Source organism: Oreochromis aureus, linkage group 5 (genome assembly GCF_013358895.1).
Source record: "Oreochromis aureus strain Israel breed Guangdong linkage group 5, ZZ_aureus, whole genome shotgun sequence".
NCBI classification, from domain to species: Eukaryota; Metazoa; Chordata; class Actinopteri; order Cichliformes; family Cichlidae; genus Oreochromis; species Oreochromis aureus.
The window spans coordinates 37,509,783-37,527,373 of NC_052946.1; the positions used below are offsets into that span (position 1 = coordinate 37,509,783).

At 43.1% G+C, this 17,591-nt stretch overlaps 1 protein-coding gene across 1 annotated transcript; it reads right to left on the reverse strand.

The window, feature by feature from the left end:
* Positions 1–13,169: 13,169 nt before the first annotated feature.
* On the reverse strand, positions 13,170–14,408 carry LOC120440344 (odorant receptor 131-2-like). Its single transcript, XM_039612677.1, has 2 exons — positions 14,259–14,408; positions 13,170–13,934 (listed from the first exon to the last, which is right to left on the reverse strand). Exons 1-2 carry the CDS (start codon positions 14,406–14,408, stop codon positions 13,170–13,172), a joined length of 915 nt encoding a protein of 304 aa, XP_039468611.1.
* Positions 14,409–17,591: the final 3,183 nt, after the last annotated feature.

The following is a 17,591-nucleotide window of genomic DNA, read 5'->3' on the forward strand; positions in this document are numbered from 1 at the left end:
ATTACAGACCCATCGCACTGACACCTGTGGTTGCAAAGTGCTTTGAGAAACTGGTCCTAAAGTACATGAAGGACTGCCTCCCACCCAGCTTTGGCCCCCCACCAGTTTGCCTATAAGGCAAACAGGTCCACCGAGGATGCACTTCCCCTGCCCTCCACTCTGCTCTGCATCACCTGGAGAATCTTGGGACTTCAGTAAGGATGCTCTTCATTGATTTCAGCCCAGGTTTTAATACCATCATCCCAGACATCCTTATAGCCAAGCTGGCAAACTTGGACTTCCCCCCGCCACATGTGCATGTATCAAAAACTTTCTTATTGATCGATCACAATCTGTCAAGGTTGGCAACCGGAGATCATCCACCCTGTCGCTCAGCACTGGCTCACCACAGCGATGAGTGCTGAGTCCTCTCCTGTACACCATCTACACCGGTGACTGCACCCTCTCGCGTCCCTGTAACATCATCATCTGATGGGGCTCACCACTAACGATGACAACACCGCCTATAGAGATGAGATCCAGAGGTAAGACGAAAGCCCCCCCTGCAATCCATAAAAGGTGACTATGTGGAGAGGGTGTCTTTGTTTAAGTTCCCTACATTTCAGAGGATCTATCCTGGACTACAAACACAACTGCCTTAGTGAAGAAAGCCCAGCAGCGTCTCCATTTCTTGAGGGTTCTGAGATGGAACAGGCTGCAGACTGATCTACTACTGTCCTTCTACTGAGCCACAACTGAGAGTGTGCTGGTGCACGCCATCTCCGTGTGGTATGCTGGTTGTACAATAGCCGATAAGAAGAGACTCCAGAGGGTCACCAGAACTGCAGAGAAGGTGATCGGCTGTCCACTGCCCTCCCTGGACTCCATTGCCAGCTTTAGATGTCTCTCCAGAGCCAGGGCGATTACAAAAAGACAACCTCGATCCTAATCACCACTCTCACCTCTCAATGCACCAGAACACTGACACCACCCCTGCAATCTCCGCCTTTGAACTCATGGTGACCTTGAGTGTGTGTGTGAGTGTGGGTGTGTACGTGTACCATAAGGCGCACCAGATTATAAGGAGCATTAAGCAAAACAAAACAGTCAGATAAGTCAAACTTTACTCAGCTCATTCTTCTTGCTTCCTCCACTTCTGTACCATTGATTCATTAATGTTGAATTCTCTGGCAGCTGCTCTATTCCCATGTTGTTGCAGTATATTAATGACTAACCTGGTATTGTGGATGGATTATCTCAGTTGTTCTCCTGACTGAAGTTTGGTCCGTTTACAGCATCCTGCCATGCGATTGCATTTGTCCCTAACTATCGTGAACCCTCACGTTAATTTTTATCGAGTGGAAAAAAGTTAGCGTTCATCCTTCAATTTTGCTGTGGTATGTTATGCTAACATAGCTGTGTTGCTAGCGATCACGTAGCACATCATTATATACCAGCTAGCCCAACTTCAGTAACACTACAAACGTCACTGCTGTTTAGTTTTCTGTCTTCATTTATGTCGGACGTGATAGCAGAGCTGTACTTTTTAATTTTGTCAGAAATCTCTCAGTCAGAACATGCTATATCATGTTTAGGTGCAAACTAGCGAGCTAACTTCCTCCTAACATCTAACTCCATTAAATTGAATACATTCTGTTTTCATGGACGCCTGGATGTTAAACTTAATTGTTGCACCTGGTAAAGCAGCAACGCTGATCATTTTATTAAAGATGAAAGAATGATGCTCAGTGATGCCGCAGTGTTCGCTTGACTTTGGGACCTAAAGCGGACGGAGTTTTGGACCCAGATTACTCAGAGTCTGCGAGGCTCCTGACTACGGTAGCCGTAATGCTCCAACAATCCACCAAGCGGTGCGGCTTCGTAGCTTACCAAATTCGTACCAAAACATTTTCTGACAGATTTTTGAGCGCCGTGTACCACATAAAATCGGTTCAAGGTCAGTAAGCTCAACCAGAATTCATACATAAGAACCACCGGATTTTAAGGCGCACTGTCGATTTTTGAGAAAATTAAAGGATTTTAAGTGTGCCTTGTACTCTGAAAAATGAGGTATACACTGTATATATATAGTGTTTTTATACTGTTTTGAAACTTGTCACTTTCTTGCACCTCTGTGGTCTTGCTATTTAATTTCGCAGTGCAGGCAACTGCACAATGACAATACATAAAGTTCTAAGTTCTTAAAGGCCCGTTACAAAAAAACAACAAGAAAAACAGCCCGCTACATGCAGGCCACCAATTTCTGTTATTTGCATTTCCAGTTTATCAGTCACGTCTGTCAGGGTTCCTGGGTCGGTGACCCAGTGTTTTCAGTTTTGTCACGTTTAGGTTATGTTTACATTATGTTGCCACATCAATGTTCTCACTTCCTGTTTTTCCTGTGTCAGCTCGTCTCTTGTGTTATTAGCCAGATTATGTTCAGCTGTGTATTCACCGGTCTCTCATTATCATCCTCATCAGTCTGTGTATTTAAGTCCTCTGTTTCCACTCGTTCACTGTCGTGTCATTGATGTTATGTTGTCGTTTCCGCCTGTGTTCAGTTCAGCCAGCCATTCAGTCTTTCAGCCAGTCAGTCCTTTCGTTCCTGCCCTGTTCATCCACGCTTCATAATAAACCATCTTCAGTTCAGACAGCTGACTGCCTGTCTTATAAATCAATTCTTACAAAATATTTATTGTTGTGAATTTATCAATTTAATCTTCAAAATTCAGCTCCAGCTCCATTTCTTTAACCTTGAATGGCATATTTCATTCAGGAACTTCAGAAACAACCATTCTGACTCTTCTGAAACAGCCAACCCTACTTCTTACAATATTGCTTGAGTAAACTTCCTGTAAGTATGGCTTTGTTCTGCCTTCCACAGCGATGACCTTTGGCACATCCTGACATTTTCAGTAATCCTCTGTGTACTCAGGAAGCAAGTCACACTGCAAGCTCCAGAATGAGCAACAATCTCATCGGCCCTCATTAGGCCCTGATGTTAAAGGTCACACACACTGGGAAAGCTTGTTATGTGGCACCCAGCATGCAGTTCACATACACAGCATCAAAGGGATTTATTAGATATGTCTTCTGAGGGAGTTTTTCATCATTGCCATTAAACAACTCTGCAATTACTTTGGAACTAGAGTATGCTGTACCATCTGTGATATTTGAGACAATGATATGATTTACTTTAAACGGCTATTCTGGTTAATTATAAACCAGTAAGAGCATACCCAGTGGAAAACATGAGATTGTTTGAAAGCAAAAAGATAAATAAATAAATCTGTGGACAGCTCACAATCCACTGAGGGAAAAGCCTCACTGCTCATATGTTTAATGAGCTTTTATTGTGAAACCAGCTGCTACAAAGTTTAGAGGACTTCAAAACTTTTTCAACTTGAAGCCTCACATCATCATCATCATCACATTCAAGGAAAGATTTGTCTTTAAAACATTAACAGCATTTTCATTTCTCTGCTTCCATCAAATAAATGCACATTTCCACAATCTGCACCTCATCAGTGCTGAGAAAGGACTGGACTTTGGACTGGAGGGATATGATGACCTTTGTAAATAGAAGGAACAAAAGTGGAGAGGGAGTAGCTGTGTATGTGGATAAAGGGGCCGAACTTTCTCGGGCCATCAGAGAGGCGAAGCGTGCACACGCCCAGAGAATCCACAACCACTTCAAGGACAGCGGCGACACACGGCGCATGTGGCAGGGCTTACAAGCCATCACTAACTACAGGACGACATCACCTGCCTGTGATGGTGACGGCTTCCTCCCAGAGCCGCTGAACAACTTCTACGCTCGGTTCGACAGGCAGAATGACGTGGCGGCGAGGAAGTCCACCCCTCCTCCGAATGACCAGGTGCTGTGTCTCACTACAGCTGAGGTGAGGAAAACTCTACGCAGAGTCAACCCACGTAAAGCTGCTGGACCAGACAACATCCCAGGCAGAGTGCTCAGGGAATGTGCTGAACAGCTGGCAGATGTTCTCACCGACATCTTCAACATCTCTCTGTGCAGTGCTGTCGTTCCCACATGCTTCAAGGCCACCACCATCGTCCCTGTGCCCAAGAAGTCTTCTGTGTCCTGTCTCAGCGACTACCGTCCTGTTGCACTTACGCCCACCATCATGAAGTGCTTCGAGCGGCTCGTCATGAGACACATCAAGACCCTGCTGCCCCCCTCACTGGACCCACTGCAATTTGCATACCGCCATAACCGCTCAACGGATGACGCCATCTCCACTGCACTCCATCTTGCCCTCACACACTTGGACAAGAAGGACACACACGTTCGAATGCTGTACATAGATTTCAGCTCAGCATTCAACACGATCATCCCCAACAACTGATCGGAAAGCTGAGCCTGTTGGGCCTGAACACCTCCCTCTGCAACTGGATCCTGGACTTTCTGACCGGAAGGCCTCAGTCAGCACGGATCGGGAACTGCACCTCCAGCACCACCACACTGAGCACTGGAGCCCCACAAGGCTGTGTGCTCAGTCCTCTGCTATTCACACTGCTGACTCATGACTGTGTAGCAACACACAGTTCAAATCACCTCATTAAGTTCGCTGATGACACGACCGTGGTGGGTCTCATTAGCAAGAACGACGAGTCAGCGTACAGAGAGGAAGTGCAGAGGCTAACGGTCTGGTGTAAAGACAACAACCTGTCTCTGAATGTTGACAAGACAAAAGAGATGGTTGTTGACTTTAGGAGGACACGAGGCGACCATTCACCGCTGAGCATCAACGGCTCCTCTGTGGAGATCGTCTACAGCACCAAATTCCTGGGCGTCCACCTGGAGAAGGACCTCGGCTGGTCCCTCAACACCAGCTTCCTGCACAAGAAAGCCCAACAGCGTCTCTTCTTTCTGAGAAGACTGAGAAAGGCCCAGCTTCCACCACCGATCCTGACCACCTTCTATAGAGGAACTATCGAGAGCATCCTGAGCGGCTGCATCACTGCCTGGTTTGGGAACTGTGCCATATCGGACCGCAAGACCCTACAGCGGATAGTGGGAACAGCAGAGAAGATCATCGGGGTCTCTCTCCCCTCTATTAAGGACATCTACACCACAAGCTGCATCCGCAAAGCCACCAGCATTGTGGCTGATTGGACACACCCCTCTCACACACTCTTCACACTCCTGCCATCTGGAAAAAGGTACCGAAGCATTCGGGCACACACATCCAGACTGTGCAACAGCTTCTTTCCACAAGCCATCCGTCTCCTCAACAAAAAGGGACTGGACTGTGTTGTGGAAGTTTTCCATTAAATAAAGCCTGCAGATGAGCGGTGAGCGGTAGCCAACATTCATTGTTCATCTTTAATCATCCCCACAATCTAAGCTCTCACATGCAAATGGCAACAACAATTATACAGAGGAAAGGTCTTCTCCAGAGTGTCAAAGTACTTTGCATGGCAAAGTGAAACAGCATTAGGTGGACATTCCCAGTCACCGTCATGGCTCCTGGTGTCTGTGCCATTTACAGAGTCATAATTCCAACTCTGGTCTCCCTCTGTGCTGTCACTTTTGGAGCTTGGCACGCTCTCTTCATCCCTCGATTTCTGTTCCAACACGGCTGTAGATTTAAGGCAGAGCACGTCGTGCACCTTAGTTGTCTTCCTCAACGTCAACGGCGAAACTCTTTCATTTTATTTTAAGATTTTTCTGTTCAAAATCTCCTCGTGACAATCCTTTGGAAGCCCAGTGGTGCAACCCACTGTCGTTTGTCAGCTGTCCTGCAGATGGTCCCTGCTTCTCACTGGTCCTCTTGAAGCGTTCTCTCCTGGTCATGATCTGCATCTGTACCTCAGTCAATCCTTCCATATCCCTCATGTCACGGTCTCTGCAATTTAAAAATGAAAGCTTCCCCTGAAAACCCTCTTTTGCCCTATGCCAGCTTAGCACAATTAGACATGCACAATAAAGTTGTGCATTGTCTCTTAAAAATTCCCAGGGCTTCTCCCCTGGAGTAGTTTCACTCCAGGCCCTGTCATAAGAAAAAACATTAGCCAGTGGTGTGTCCTGCTGTAAATCATGTGATTGTATCATATGATTAACCCTCTGCTGTGGAAAAAGTGATGCAGATGTTAGCGCAGCGCATCTGTATGAACACTTTCTCACAGTGACCTCTGCACTGTAAACAATACAAGCAGCGCCGTAGCTCCGCAAACGCACATAACGCACACTGCGTAGGGCACCAAATGGCCGGTAGGGCACCAAAAAAATCAGGGTCGTAAAAAAAAAAAAAAGTAAACCATATTAATACTATAAATATCATATGCATTAATATGGTTAAACAATACAAAAGCAACATAAAACAATTTTCCCGAGAAAAGGGGTGAATCTGCTTTGTGCCCTGTCTCCAGTCTCCTCCTGGTGCCCCCCACTCCCAGTGGTCTGTTCTATAATGCCTCAATTCGGTATTGGTAAACACCTGTTTGAACATGGCCTCGAAAACGGCAACAGGAGTCGGGAGCGGAGAAAAGAAAGAAGAAGAGGAAGCGTGATGAAACTCAGGCGTCGCTTGTCGGTAAGGCAATGTTTAAATAATAACAATAAAAAAGTTCATTATTGTAGCCCTTGCTTGCACGCTCATGTCCGTCAACTCTGTGATAGCTCCTGTTAGCAGTGTTCATACTGTGTTAACAAATGTTGCAAATGATTGATGTTGGGTAGTTTGTTTACGTTGTGGATATGAATATAGAATGGACTACTAAAAGCAACTCATCATGGTCACTCAATTGACGGTTTTCAGATAACGTTAGCAATCGTGAGACTAGCATTTCCCTCCTCAGGTTGCTAGCTGGCTAACGTCATGCATGCTACTGATTAACCTTAACTTTGGGATAGGTCAGTGATGCAGTCAAGTATTATTATCAGATTAGACAAGATTACTTTGTATGTTGCTGCATTTCAGGATATCTATAAAGACGCATATCTTATTTATGCGGCATAAATAAGATATAGGTTTCATATTACAGTGTAATATGAAACCTATATCTTCCAGTAATATAGATTTCCTACTTGCGCATTTATATCAAATTATGTACAGCATGTTTATATTGCCATTTGCCATTATGAAAATCTATACATGTAAAATATAGTTAGTAATTTTAAATGTACCAGTGACTTACTTAATTTATTAGTCTTATAATGCAATTTTTTTCGTGAGGCCTACTGTAGATTCAAAATTGTATTTCTGTAAAATCCCTGAATATTTTCTCTTGTATGCAGGGTCAATGCTTAAATATGTTCAAGGAGGATCTCAAGGACAGGATGAACCATCCAGTAGTAGTGCCATCCCTGGACATCAACCACCAGCCATTGTAGACCCTGCAACAATCCCTAGCCAAGAAGAACAAGAACCATCAACCACCAGTTCAGGTACAGTTCCATACACAAGTACCACTGAGAGTCCTGTCACTGAGAGACTATCAGAAAGTGACACTGTGGAGACATGTGTGCCCCCTTCAACCGATCCTGCTCTTTGGCCAGCTCACATTGTAGATGCTGATCGTGTTGAAATTGTGCGGAGAGGTCCTTTTAATGTCAGCTCTGATTTTAATTTTCCAAAGGGGCCTGAGTATTTATTTGTAACAGTATTTTTAACCTCCTTTAACCTTATTTATTTGTTTAACTGTCATGTTTGTTGTTATTTAATTAAACAAATTCCACTGAGAAATTCAAAAGTATTAATGTTTTTTTTTTTTTTTTTTTAAGTGGCGGGGGCACCATAAAGCATTTGTGCTTAGGGCACCCAAATGGCTAGCAACGGCCCTGAATACAAGGTCATGAATAACACACCGCTGGTAAATTCACAAAGACACAGAAAGTGGCGATTAAAAGGTTAAGTCAGCACGGCCCAAAAGCTCATGCAACCTGTTGCTGTCACCTTTCTGCTCCTGTAAAAAGAAACATACATACATACATCCACCCTTTTGTCAGGTCAAGGTGGAGGTGCAATCTTGCATACTGGTGTCAAGTCAGTGAAAGCTTTTGTCAGTCCAGTCAGTCCCCATTTTTTATTTGCTGACAGTAGAACCTCGTGACGCAATAAGTTTCTACTGCCAGCAATGACGTCATTTCAAAAAAGAAAAATAATTTAGACTGGATTACCTCGCTGAATCCTTTTTGACAGGGACTTGTTTTCTGATTGTCCCAAATAAGTGGCTTTCTCCCGAGCCCATTTTAATTTTTGGAGAAACTCACTTGCGATTGTTCAACATGTTGTGTAGCGCTTTCGATCCCGATCTTGCAGGCCTGCTTGAAAAAGAGAAAATTGCCAAACAAAAAATATCTCAGTGCACTGTTAAAAATCGAAACAATATGAAGGCCTCTTTTTAGAAGTTGTCTAAGCGTACTCTCTCAGAATGATAGATCAAAACAAAACTAATTGGCAGTTTCAAAGTGGTACCAAAGGAAAATGCAAAATCCCCAAAACTTTCATCCACCAGTCACACAACAATATTCTATTAGATAATGAGTTTTGTTTTCTCCCATGTAACCAGATGTGTGTCATGATAAAACCTCCCCCACACATCAGAAACAAGAAACTCAATAATCTATTAGTCTCCACTCATCTGACCCCCCTGCAGCATTCTGTTCACCCCTGCAATGATTCAATCATCCTTCCCCAAAATAATACTAGTTCACTAGTCTATGTATCACTTCTTAACCCACTAAGTGAACCGGACAAGATGATGGTAACAGAAACGCCTGCTTAAAATACTGTTTGATCTTCATGAGCTTCATTGCATGTGTGTACGTGTTAGTAGGATTAATGCATTTTTGTTTGTGTAATTTTTGTGTACCTCTCCTCTTTGCGGTGCTCCAGACACTTTTCAATTCTCCACGCAAGGCAGTTGTTCTCCTTCCCAGTTTCCTAAACCCAAATTTCATTTCCCACTCTAAACCGCCATGTTCTCCCCTGCTCCTTCCACTGTGGTCTCATCTCATTTCTCCCCCTTGCAGGGGGTCAGATGTTAGGTCAGTCTGTCCTGTCTCTAGTTAGCTAGTTTAGTGTTTTCTGTTAATTTATGTTGTAAATTTATGTTGCATGTAGCACCTTGGCCCTGGAGGAACGTTGTTTCGCGTCACTGTGTACAAACTGTATATGGTTGAAGTGACAATAAAGCCAACTTGACTTGAACTTGACTTGACTTGAAAAACCTAAATTACAAGGTGGTGGAAAGTATGACAACTGCGACTGATAATTTATTACAATGTATAACAATTGAAATTTATAAGGAAAAAGAGAAAAATATAATAATTAGCTGTATAGAACACCTGGCTCTAGTATTCAAGTATGACTTCATAGAAGAAATTAAACAAATCAAAAAGTTATGTTTATGTGTGGTGATTTTAATATTGACCTGTTGAATCCGAAAAAGCATAAAATGACAGACGAATTTCTAAACTCTATGTACAGTTTGAGTTTACATCCTAAAATAACCAGGCCTAGCAGAATTACACCACATTGTGCCACCTTACTCAACAATATTTTCACTAACAATATGGAAAACAACATTGTGAGCGGACTATTAATTAATGACATCAGTGATCACCTACCAGTTTTTGCAGTTTATGACACTAATTATAAGAGAAATCAGCATGAAGAACAACCGAGATACAGACAAGAAACTATGAATGCACTTAAGAACGATCTATTAAATCCAGACTTGGACAATGTGTACAAAGAAACTGATATTGATATTGCATATGGCACATTTTTAATTGTATGATAAAAACTGTCCAACAATAAAATACAACAGAAAGCACAAATAATCAGACAGACCATGGATCACTAAGGGTTTACAAAATGCATGTAAAAAGAAAAATACACTCTATAGGGAATGCTGAAAATAAATATAAAAAATACAAAAATAAGTTGACCAATATTATACGTGTATGTAGAAAGGAGTATTATAGTAAAACATTGATCAACAATAACCATAATATGAAGGGAATATGGGAGATCAGGTTTGGGCTAATAGATTGAAGCAGTTTTTTAACAGGTTTGATTCAGAAGCCCTTCCCTCCCCCACCCACCAGAGCTCCTCACACCTCCTTCACACCTCTCTGCAACCCCCCCATAGCACCAGGGACATCAGATGCACCTCACCTGCCCTTCAACGACTCTACTCCCTCCTCCCCAGTCATTAGGAGCCACTCACCCACACCCCACACTGCAGCCTCTCCATCACAACTGACCAGGTGTGGAGTAGGCTGAGGAAGATGAAAACCAGGAAGGCCACGGGTCCAGATGGAATCAGCTCCAGACTATTGAGGGACTGTCCAGATCAACTTTGTGAGGATATCACATACATCTCAGCCCCAGTCTCAGTCTGGAGAGGGTCCCCAGTCTGTGGAAGACATCCTGCATCTTCAGCACACCCAAAGGAGCCAAACCATTTCAGACCTGTTGCACTGATTTCACACCTGATGAAGACCACTGAGAGGATCATAATTCACCACCTTCGCCCACTAGTCGGGAGAGACCTTGGCCCACTGCAGTTTGCCTACCAGCCGAACATCGGGGTGGATGACACTGTCATCTACCTGGTGCATCGGGCCTTCTCTTATCTGGAGAGCGCCAGGTGCACTGTGAGAGTCATGCCTTTTGATTTCTCCAGTGCCTTCAACACAATCCTACCCTCAGTGCTAAGGGGGACGCTGCAGGGAGCGGGAGTGGACCATCAGTTGTCCATGTGGATTGTTGCCTACCCTACCAGTAGACCCCAGTATGTTAGCCTGCGGGACTGTGTGTCTGAGGTGGTAGTCTGTAGCACGGGGGCCCCACAAGGAACAGTACTCGCCTCTTTCTTCTTCACCCTGTACACTGCAGACTTCAGTTATAACACGGACACTTGCCATCTCCAGAAGTTCTCAGACGACACTGCCATTGTGTGTCGGGTGTTGGTGGGAAACAAACTGGAATACAGGGGGGTCATCAGTGACTTTGTCAGCTGGTATGAACGGAACCATGTTCGTATCAATGCCAGCAAGATGAAGGAGCCTGCAGTTGGCCAGGGTTTAGTAACCTGTTTGGGCAATGTGTAGGGATGCATTAACCACCTTTAGAAGCCTTTAACATCTGCACTCCACTCAGTGGTGATGCAGGGCTGTCGGCTTTGGGCTGACTTTGGGGAGGACAAGACAGCAGGGCCTGCCACCTCTAGTGATTCACTCCATGGGAGATTTACCACTAAAGCAGTCTCATGATGACAACCTATGCTCTGCCTTCGACAAAGTGATAAAAACTGATGGTGAGTTGGTGTGCCCTGAAGCAGCTCAGACCTACCTGCATTTTATATTGATCAAAGATAGGTTGTGAGTGAGTTGTGATACTCACATGGAAGAAGAACACACCTAGTTGTTGGTGTCAGTGAATTATTTTTCCAGGCGGCTCATTATAAGCACATCGTAGGGCAAGACTCAGGAGCGAATAATTGCCCAATTTTATTGCCCGGGGATCTAGGTTGAAGTGCTCTTTTTGGTGTGCATCCTGCCCAGAGTCTGGTCATCAGCCATTCTGAAAGCTCCCTTGTGCCCGTTACCATTAACGGAAGTCCCGTTTGAGCCCAAAGACATCGATATCATCGAATCATTTCAAAGGAATGCACATGGATATCACTTTATATTAGTTCTGGTGGATTATGCAACAGGATATCCCGAAGCAGTGCCGCTGTGAACCATTTCTACAAGGAGTGTGGCGAAGGCACTGTTTCAGGTCATCGGCATCCTGAAAGAGATACTGACCGACCAGAGTACATCGTTCATGTCTTGTCGTTCAAAGAACTGTACAAATCATTGAGCATTAAATCTGTTCGGACCCAGCTTCTATCATCCTAAGACTCATGGGTTGACGGAATTGCTGAATAAGATTTTAAAGTCCATGCTTCGTAAGTTTTATTCACTAGGATGAACACAGCTGGGATCGCTGGTTAGACGAGCTGCTATTTGCAGTTGAGTTGGCCTAGGCCTTCACAGGATTGTCTCCCTTTGAGTTAGTGTTAGACAGCAAGCAGCAGGGGGTGTTGGACCTAATGAAAGGAGGGAGGACGGTCCAAGGCCAGCAAAAAATGAAATTCAATATGTTCTGAACCTGAGAGCAAAGCTGCACATGTTGGAAAAGGTTATCTCACGTACATTTGCTGCGGGCCCAGGAATGTCAGCAGCAGCTGTACAACAGTGGGGCTAGACTCAGGCAGTTTTCACTGGGAGATAAAGGGCTTGTATTACTCTTCTAGCTTAAAGTTACTCACCAAGTGGCAAGGACCATTTGTGCTCATGCTGCTAGTGGGGGATGAAGACTATGTAGTGGTATGATCAGAAAGGGGAGGAGCCAGACAGACATATCACCTCAACCTTCGCAAAGCATGGACAGCTGAAACCACTTCTCCCCCCCGCCTGGTAGTACTTCACTCATAGAGCACAGTTTTGAAACGCGGGGGTGACGACGCACTCACGGCCCTACAGGCTACCTGAGCATAAAAGGCAAATTGTTTAGAAGGATCTAAACAATGTAATACAGTGCATGGTGCAACCCCATAGTTCTTGTAAGAAAAATGGATCTATACTGTTCTGTGTTGACTACCGCAAGGTGAATGAAGTGTCACAGTATGATGCTTATCAGCTTAACGGCTCCTGGCCTCACTTGTGTGGGGGAGGTATGTGGCAGGGTGTGGTCTGTGGATCCTCTGCAGAGGATTGGTCCTGCCGTGGGCTCAGGGGGCAAGCCTCGGCAGGCTGACTGGGTAGCTGAGCCTAATAGACTAATTATGCTCTCCTTATTTTAGTGACGCTGGGACCTGGAGCTTGTGTGTTTGTTACCAGTAGCAGATGCAGAAGCTAGAAAGCTGCTGGGAGAGCCAGCAAACAAATCACAAAAAAACCAAGTTTCACTCATCAAAACTGCCTGCGTGTCCTGGGTCCTTCTTGTTTATGGTTTAATTTTATCTGCATTTTTAAATAATTGCTTGTGGATGGAAATAGAACAACATCAAAAATCAAAATATACATTAATCTTTATTACATTTATAAGGATATCTATGGTTTCAAAAAAGTATTGATAAGTCCTGAACACTACGTATTATTAGTTAAATAAATAATGTGTAATAATTTTAAAGTTAAAAAAAAATCTGCCTCCATGAGTCCATATTTCTTAGGGACTCATTTTACACAACAGATATCTTTTCAGGTACTTCCTGTAAGTTTTGTCTCTTACTCCATAGACTATTGGACTAATTGCTCGTGGTAGGATCTGGAAGAGAATATAACAAGCAAAAAGGGAATCTGAATAATTTTTAGGAAACCACTGCTGCAGGACCTGCCTCAGCAAAGGTTCAGCATATATCGACATACACAACAACACCTGAAAACCATGGAGAATAATTGTATTTCTGGCTTTTGTAGCATCTTGGCTTGCTGTTTTTGCAGTGAACAGGATTTTGAAGTATGTAAAAAAGATAATAAACCAGACAATAACCAGATAGACTATATAGGTGATATCCCTCTTCTTTATGATGTGGGGATTTTGAAAGACTGTTTCTCTGAGGCAAAACACACGAGAATGAAAGAAATCCAGTGGTATTGTGGCCAAGCTGATGAAGAGATCAGGAAGAACAGACAGCATGCTGGTCATCCAAATTAAACCAATCAGCATTAACGTCCTTTTGACCGTGCAGATTTGGACGTGACGAAGAGGGATGCAGATGGCAATGTAGCACTCCACTGCCATGCAAGCCAGATTCAGAGGGGTGTTTTCAGTGGCAAAAAGAGCAAGCAGGATGAGCACACAACAGACAGAGACATTTATCTGGAAGAAGATGTAGCTGCTGACAAACAGTATGACGGTCAGTGTTACTTGGATCATATCATTGAGTACCAGGTGGAAAAACAGGATGTACCGTGGATTCATGTAGAAAATCTAAAGAATGGGAAGAAAATCACACAAAAGAAAAGTAGAAGTAATTCGTACTTACATTTAAAAAATGAATGAAAAATGGAACTAAGACCTGCTGTATTACACATCAGCCATATCGTTTGGAATAACTCTGATAAAAATGGTAAACAAACACACAAACCAATCCAATAACTTCCTCAGAAACAAAATTGTTGCACACATTGTTTTCATACAGCTGAGTTAAATTTATATGGGAAGGTTTCTTGGCTATGCTGCAAAGGTAAATTCATATTTCTTTCATGCTTTTTCTCTTTTTCATTATTCTATGTGATTAAAGAAATGTCATACCTGGTGTTTGCAGAAAGTTTGAATAAGTGCTACATTGATGTAGTTAATGGAGATGCAGAGAACCACAACAATCACATTCTTGAACAAAGCTTTGGTGAAAGCATCTCGATAGTTTTCAACCACAGTCTCATTGATATACGAAGTGCTCATCTCTTAAAAGCTGAAAAACACGTTTTAAATATATCATGTTAGTGACCCAAAAATAAATACTTATATATACTTATAAATACCGCGATTCAATTAAGAATTATCCATTTTCAAAGGTTATCATTTTTAAATCAATAATTGTTAAATCCTATTAAAGCTTTGCACTGATTTGGTGTAGCAAAACAACCCAGCAGTGACAGAAACACTTTAAAACTGATAAACAATTGTTGGATTAAAACTATTTTAGTTTTCATTTTGATTTTTTAAGGCAGATTAATTCGTGAGAACCATTAATTTAGTTTCCTCTGTTTTTTGTCCAAAAAAATTAAGGTGCAAAGTATCATTCAAGAGTTTTCAAGTTCACATGATGTCTTGCTATGTTATTATTTAACATTTTTAATTTAGGTTTAGTTACCTATAATAAACTTTGTTAGGAGAAGAAACTGAACTTTTTCCTTTTTAAAACTAAACAGAAAAAAAGTACTCACCCAAGGCTGAGGATCCAGACATCGACTAGAAAGATAAAAATCACAGCACTGCCATCTACAATTAAAAACGAATACAATTTGATCAAGCAGCGAACCTGTAGGACAAAAAGGACAATCTGTCTGTCTGCTATAACAACCACTTTTCATGATTAACGTCATACAATATATACTTACATCTGCAAAAGTACGAAAATTAGATGTTCAGTCTTTTGAAACCTATTTGGTTATTAACCATTTTTAATGAATGAAAGATTAATCCAGTAAACTTTCCTGGGACTTAAATAAGTGCATGTTCTGCAACAGAAAACAACAATCACATTAGCCTTTTATTTTGAAAATACCAATAATATGAGTTTGGCTGCATATCTCACATCTGTTACTATTTCACTCTTATTTTTTCATGTAGTGCATATCAGCTATGTCTAAAACAGTCAAAGTCACAGTACAGCTAAAAGACATTAAAGCACTCAAATGCATTAAAGTATTTTAGTAATTCATTTATACACTAACAAACTGCAAGCGATGCTGTGCCTACCTGAGTTTATTATGCAGTTAGATCCCTACTGTAACATGACATCAGACTTTATATGTGGGTTGGCTGGAGGTCCTTTAAGGATTTAAGCTTGTGTGTACAGGTGCTTATGTACTGCAGGTTGGCACATGCATGCAGTGTTTTCTTTTCCTTCCAAGGCCAGAGGCACCAAACCCCCGACAGCAGCCTCAAATTCACAGAGGAGCTCAACTGAAAGATGGCGCCGGTGAGGTCGGCTGCCATGCTGGATGCTCTGAACCAACTTTTCCACTTTTTACTGATTTTTGTTACTTTCTGCTCTGTCTGCCTTATTCTTGCATGGGCATCATGGAAAACACACAAATTCGCTACAGTAGAGACACTCTGGTTTCTATTGGTTTACAATATACACACATTTCATCGTGTTTAACTCCGGACCCAACCTGGCCAAGGGAGATCCTGAGAGAGAACAAAGGGCGCGACCCTAAGCGACCGCCTCGAGGGAAACGAGCCGGAATCAGGAACACGAACAGGAGAACAACCTCCTCTTAAACACCAGCAAGATTAAGGAGCTGATTGTGGACTTCACTACAAAGCAGGCGAGGAATTATGAGCCCCTGATCATTCAATTCAATTTTATTTTATTTATATAGCTCCAAATCACAACAACAGTCGCCTCAAGGCGCTTTATATTTTAAGGTAGACCCTACAATAATACATACAGAGAAAAAACCCAACAATCATATGACCCCCTATGATCAAGCACTGTGGCGACAGTGGGAAGGAAAAACTCCCTTTTAACAGGAAGAAACATCCGGTAGAACCCGGCTCAGGGAGGGGCGGGGCCATCTGCTGCAACTGGTTGGGGTGAAAGAAATAAGAAGAAAGACATGCTGTGGAAGGTGCCATTGGCACACCATGGAGAGAGTGGACAGTTTCTGATACCTAGGTGACCACATCACTCAGGACCTGTCATGGTCCTGCCACATTAACACCCTGTTTAAGAAAGCCCGCCAGCGTCTCCTCTTCCTCAGAAGACTTAGAAACTTCCATCTGCTGCTGAGGGTGCTTAAGAACTTCTACTCCTGCACCATTGAGCATCCTGATGGGAAACATCTGCACCTTGGAACAGCACCAAGTAGGATAGATGAGATCTGCAAAGAGTGGTGCACTCAGCCAAACGCATTATTTGATCAGAGCTTCCTGACCTGCTGTCCATCTACACCAAAAGACCAAAGCCAGGAAGATTATGATGGACCTCTCCCATCCCAACAATGGACTCTTCTCACTGTTGAGGTCTGGGAAGCGCTTCCGCTCCCTTAAGGCCAAAACTGAGAGAATGAGGAGGAGCTTCTTCCCCCAGGCTATTTGGGCCCTGAACCAGGTGTCGGACTGGACTCTCCCACACACATCACAACACGCACTTTGGTTTTTTTGCACACTTCTTATAATTTACAATTTTTTCTTTCTTTCTTCTTACTTTTTATTCATAAATTCTTCCGTAAACTGTTATTTGCACATTTTTCACTGTAAATTCCTAAGTTAAAATGTCTACATTTTGCAGTAATCTGTAAATCTTACTGTCATTTAATGGTCAGGCATTGCACAGCAATAAGCATTTCACCACATGTCGTGCTGTGTATGGTTGTGTGTGTGACAAATAAAATTTGAATTTGAAATTTGAACATATTCTTTGCTCGGTTTGAGACTGCCCCTCCCCCAGACCTCCCCTTCCAGGAATCCCAGGGGCTGTGGTTAAAGCCTTTGTGGACCAAATTGCAGGGATCCTCACTGGGCTGTTTAACCTCTCCCTGACTCATGTTACCATTTCCATCTGTCTGAAGGCCTCCACTGTCATTCCCATCTAAAAAAGGACTGGTATAGACAGCCTTAATGTCTACAGATCTATATCCTTTACAAAAAAAAGCATCTGTCGTCATGAAGTGCATCAAGCAGATAGTGTCTCAGCACATCAGAGACTGTCTACCCCCCTCCCTCCATCTTCACCAGTTTGCTTGCAGAGCTAGTCGGTTGGAGGATGCCATAACCATCACAACACTGAGTTATCTAGAGAAGAGGAAGAGCTACGTGAGGATGTTCTTTGTTGACTACAGGTCAGCATTCAACACCATAATCCCAGCTATCAACACCAAACTGGAGCACCTTCAGATCCGCCCTGCCACCTGC

Bases quoted from the DNA above. Each gene is read 5' to 3' on its own strand.
- LOC120440344 (XM_039612677.1), bottom strand. From the start codon at position 14,408: ATGAGCACTTCGTATATCAATGAGACTGTGGTTGAAAACTATCGAGAT. The intron at 13,935-14,258 runs GTATGACATTTC...CCCATTCTTTAG, and splicing joins AAACTTTCTGCAAACACCAG to ATTTTCTACATGAATCCACG.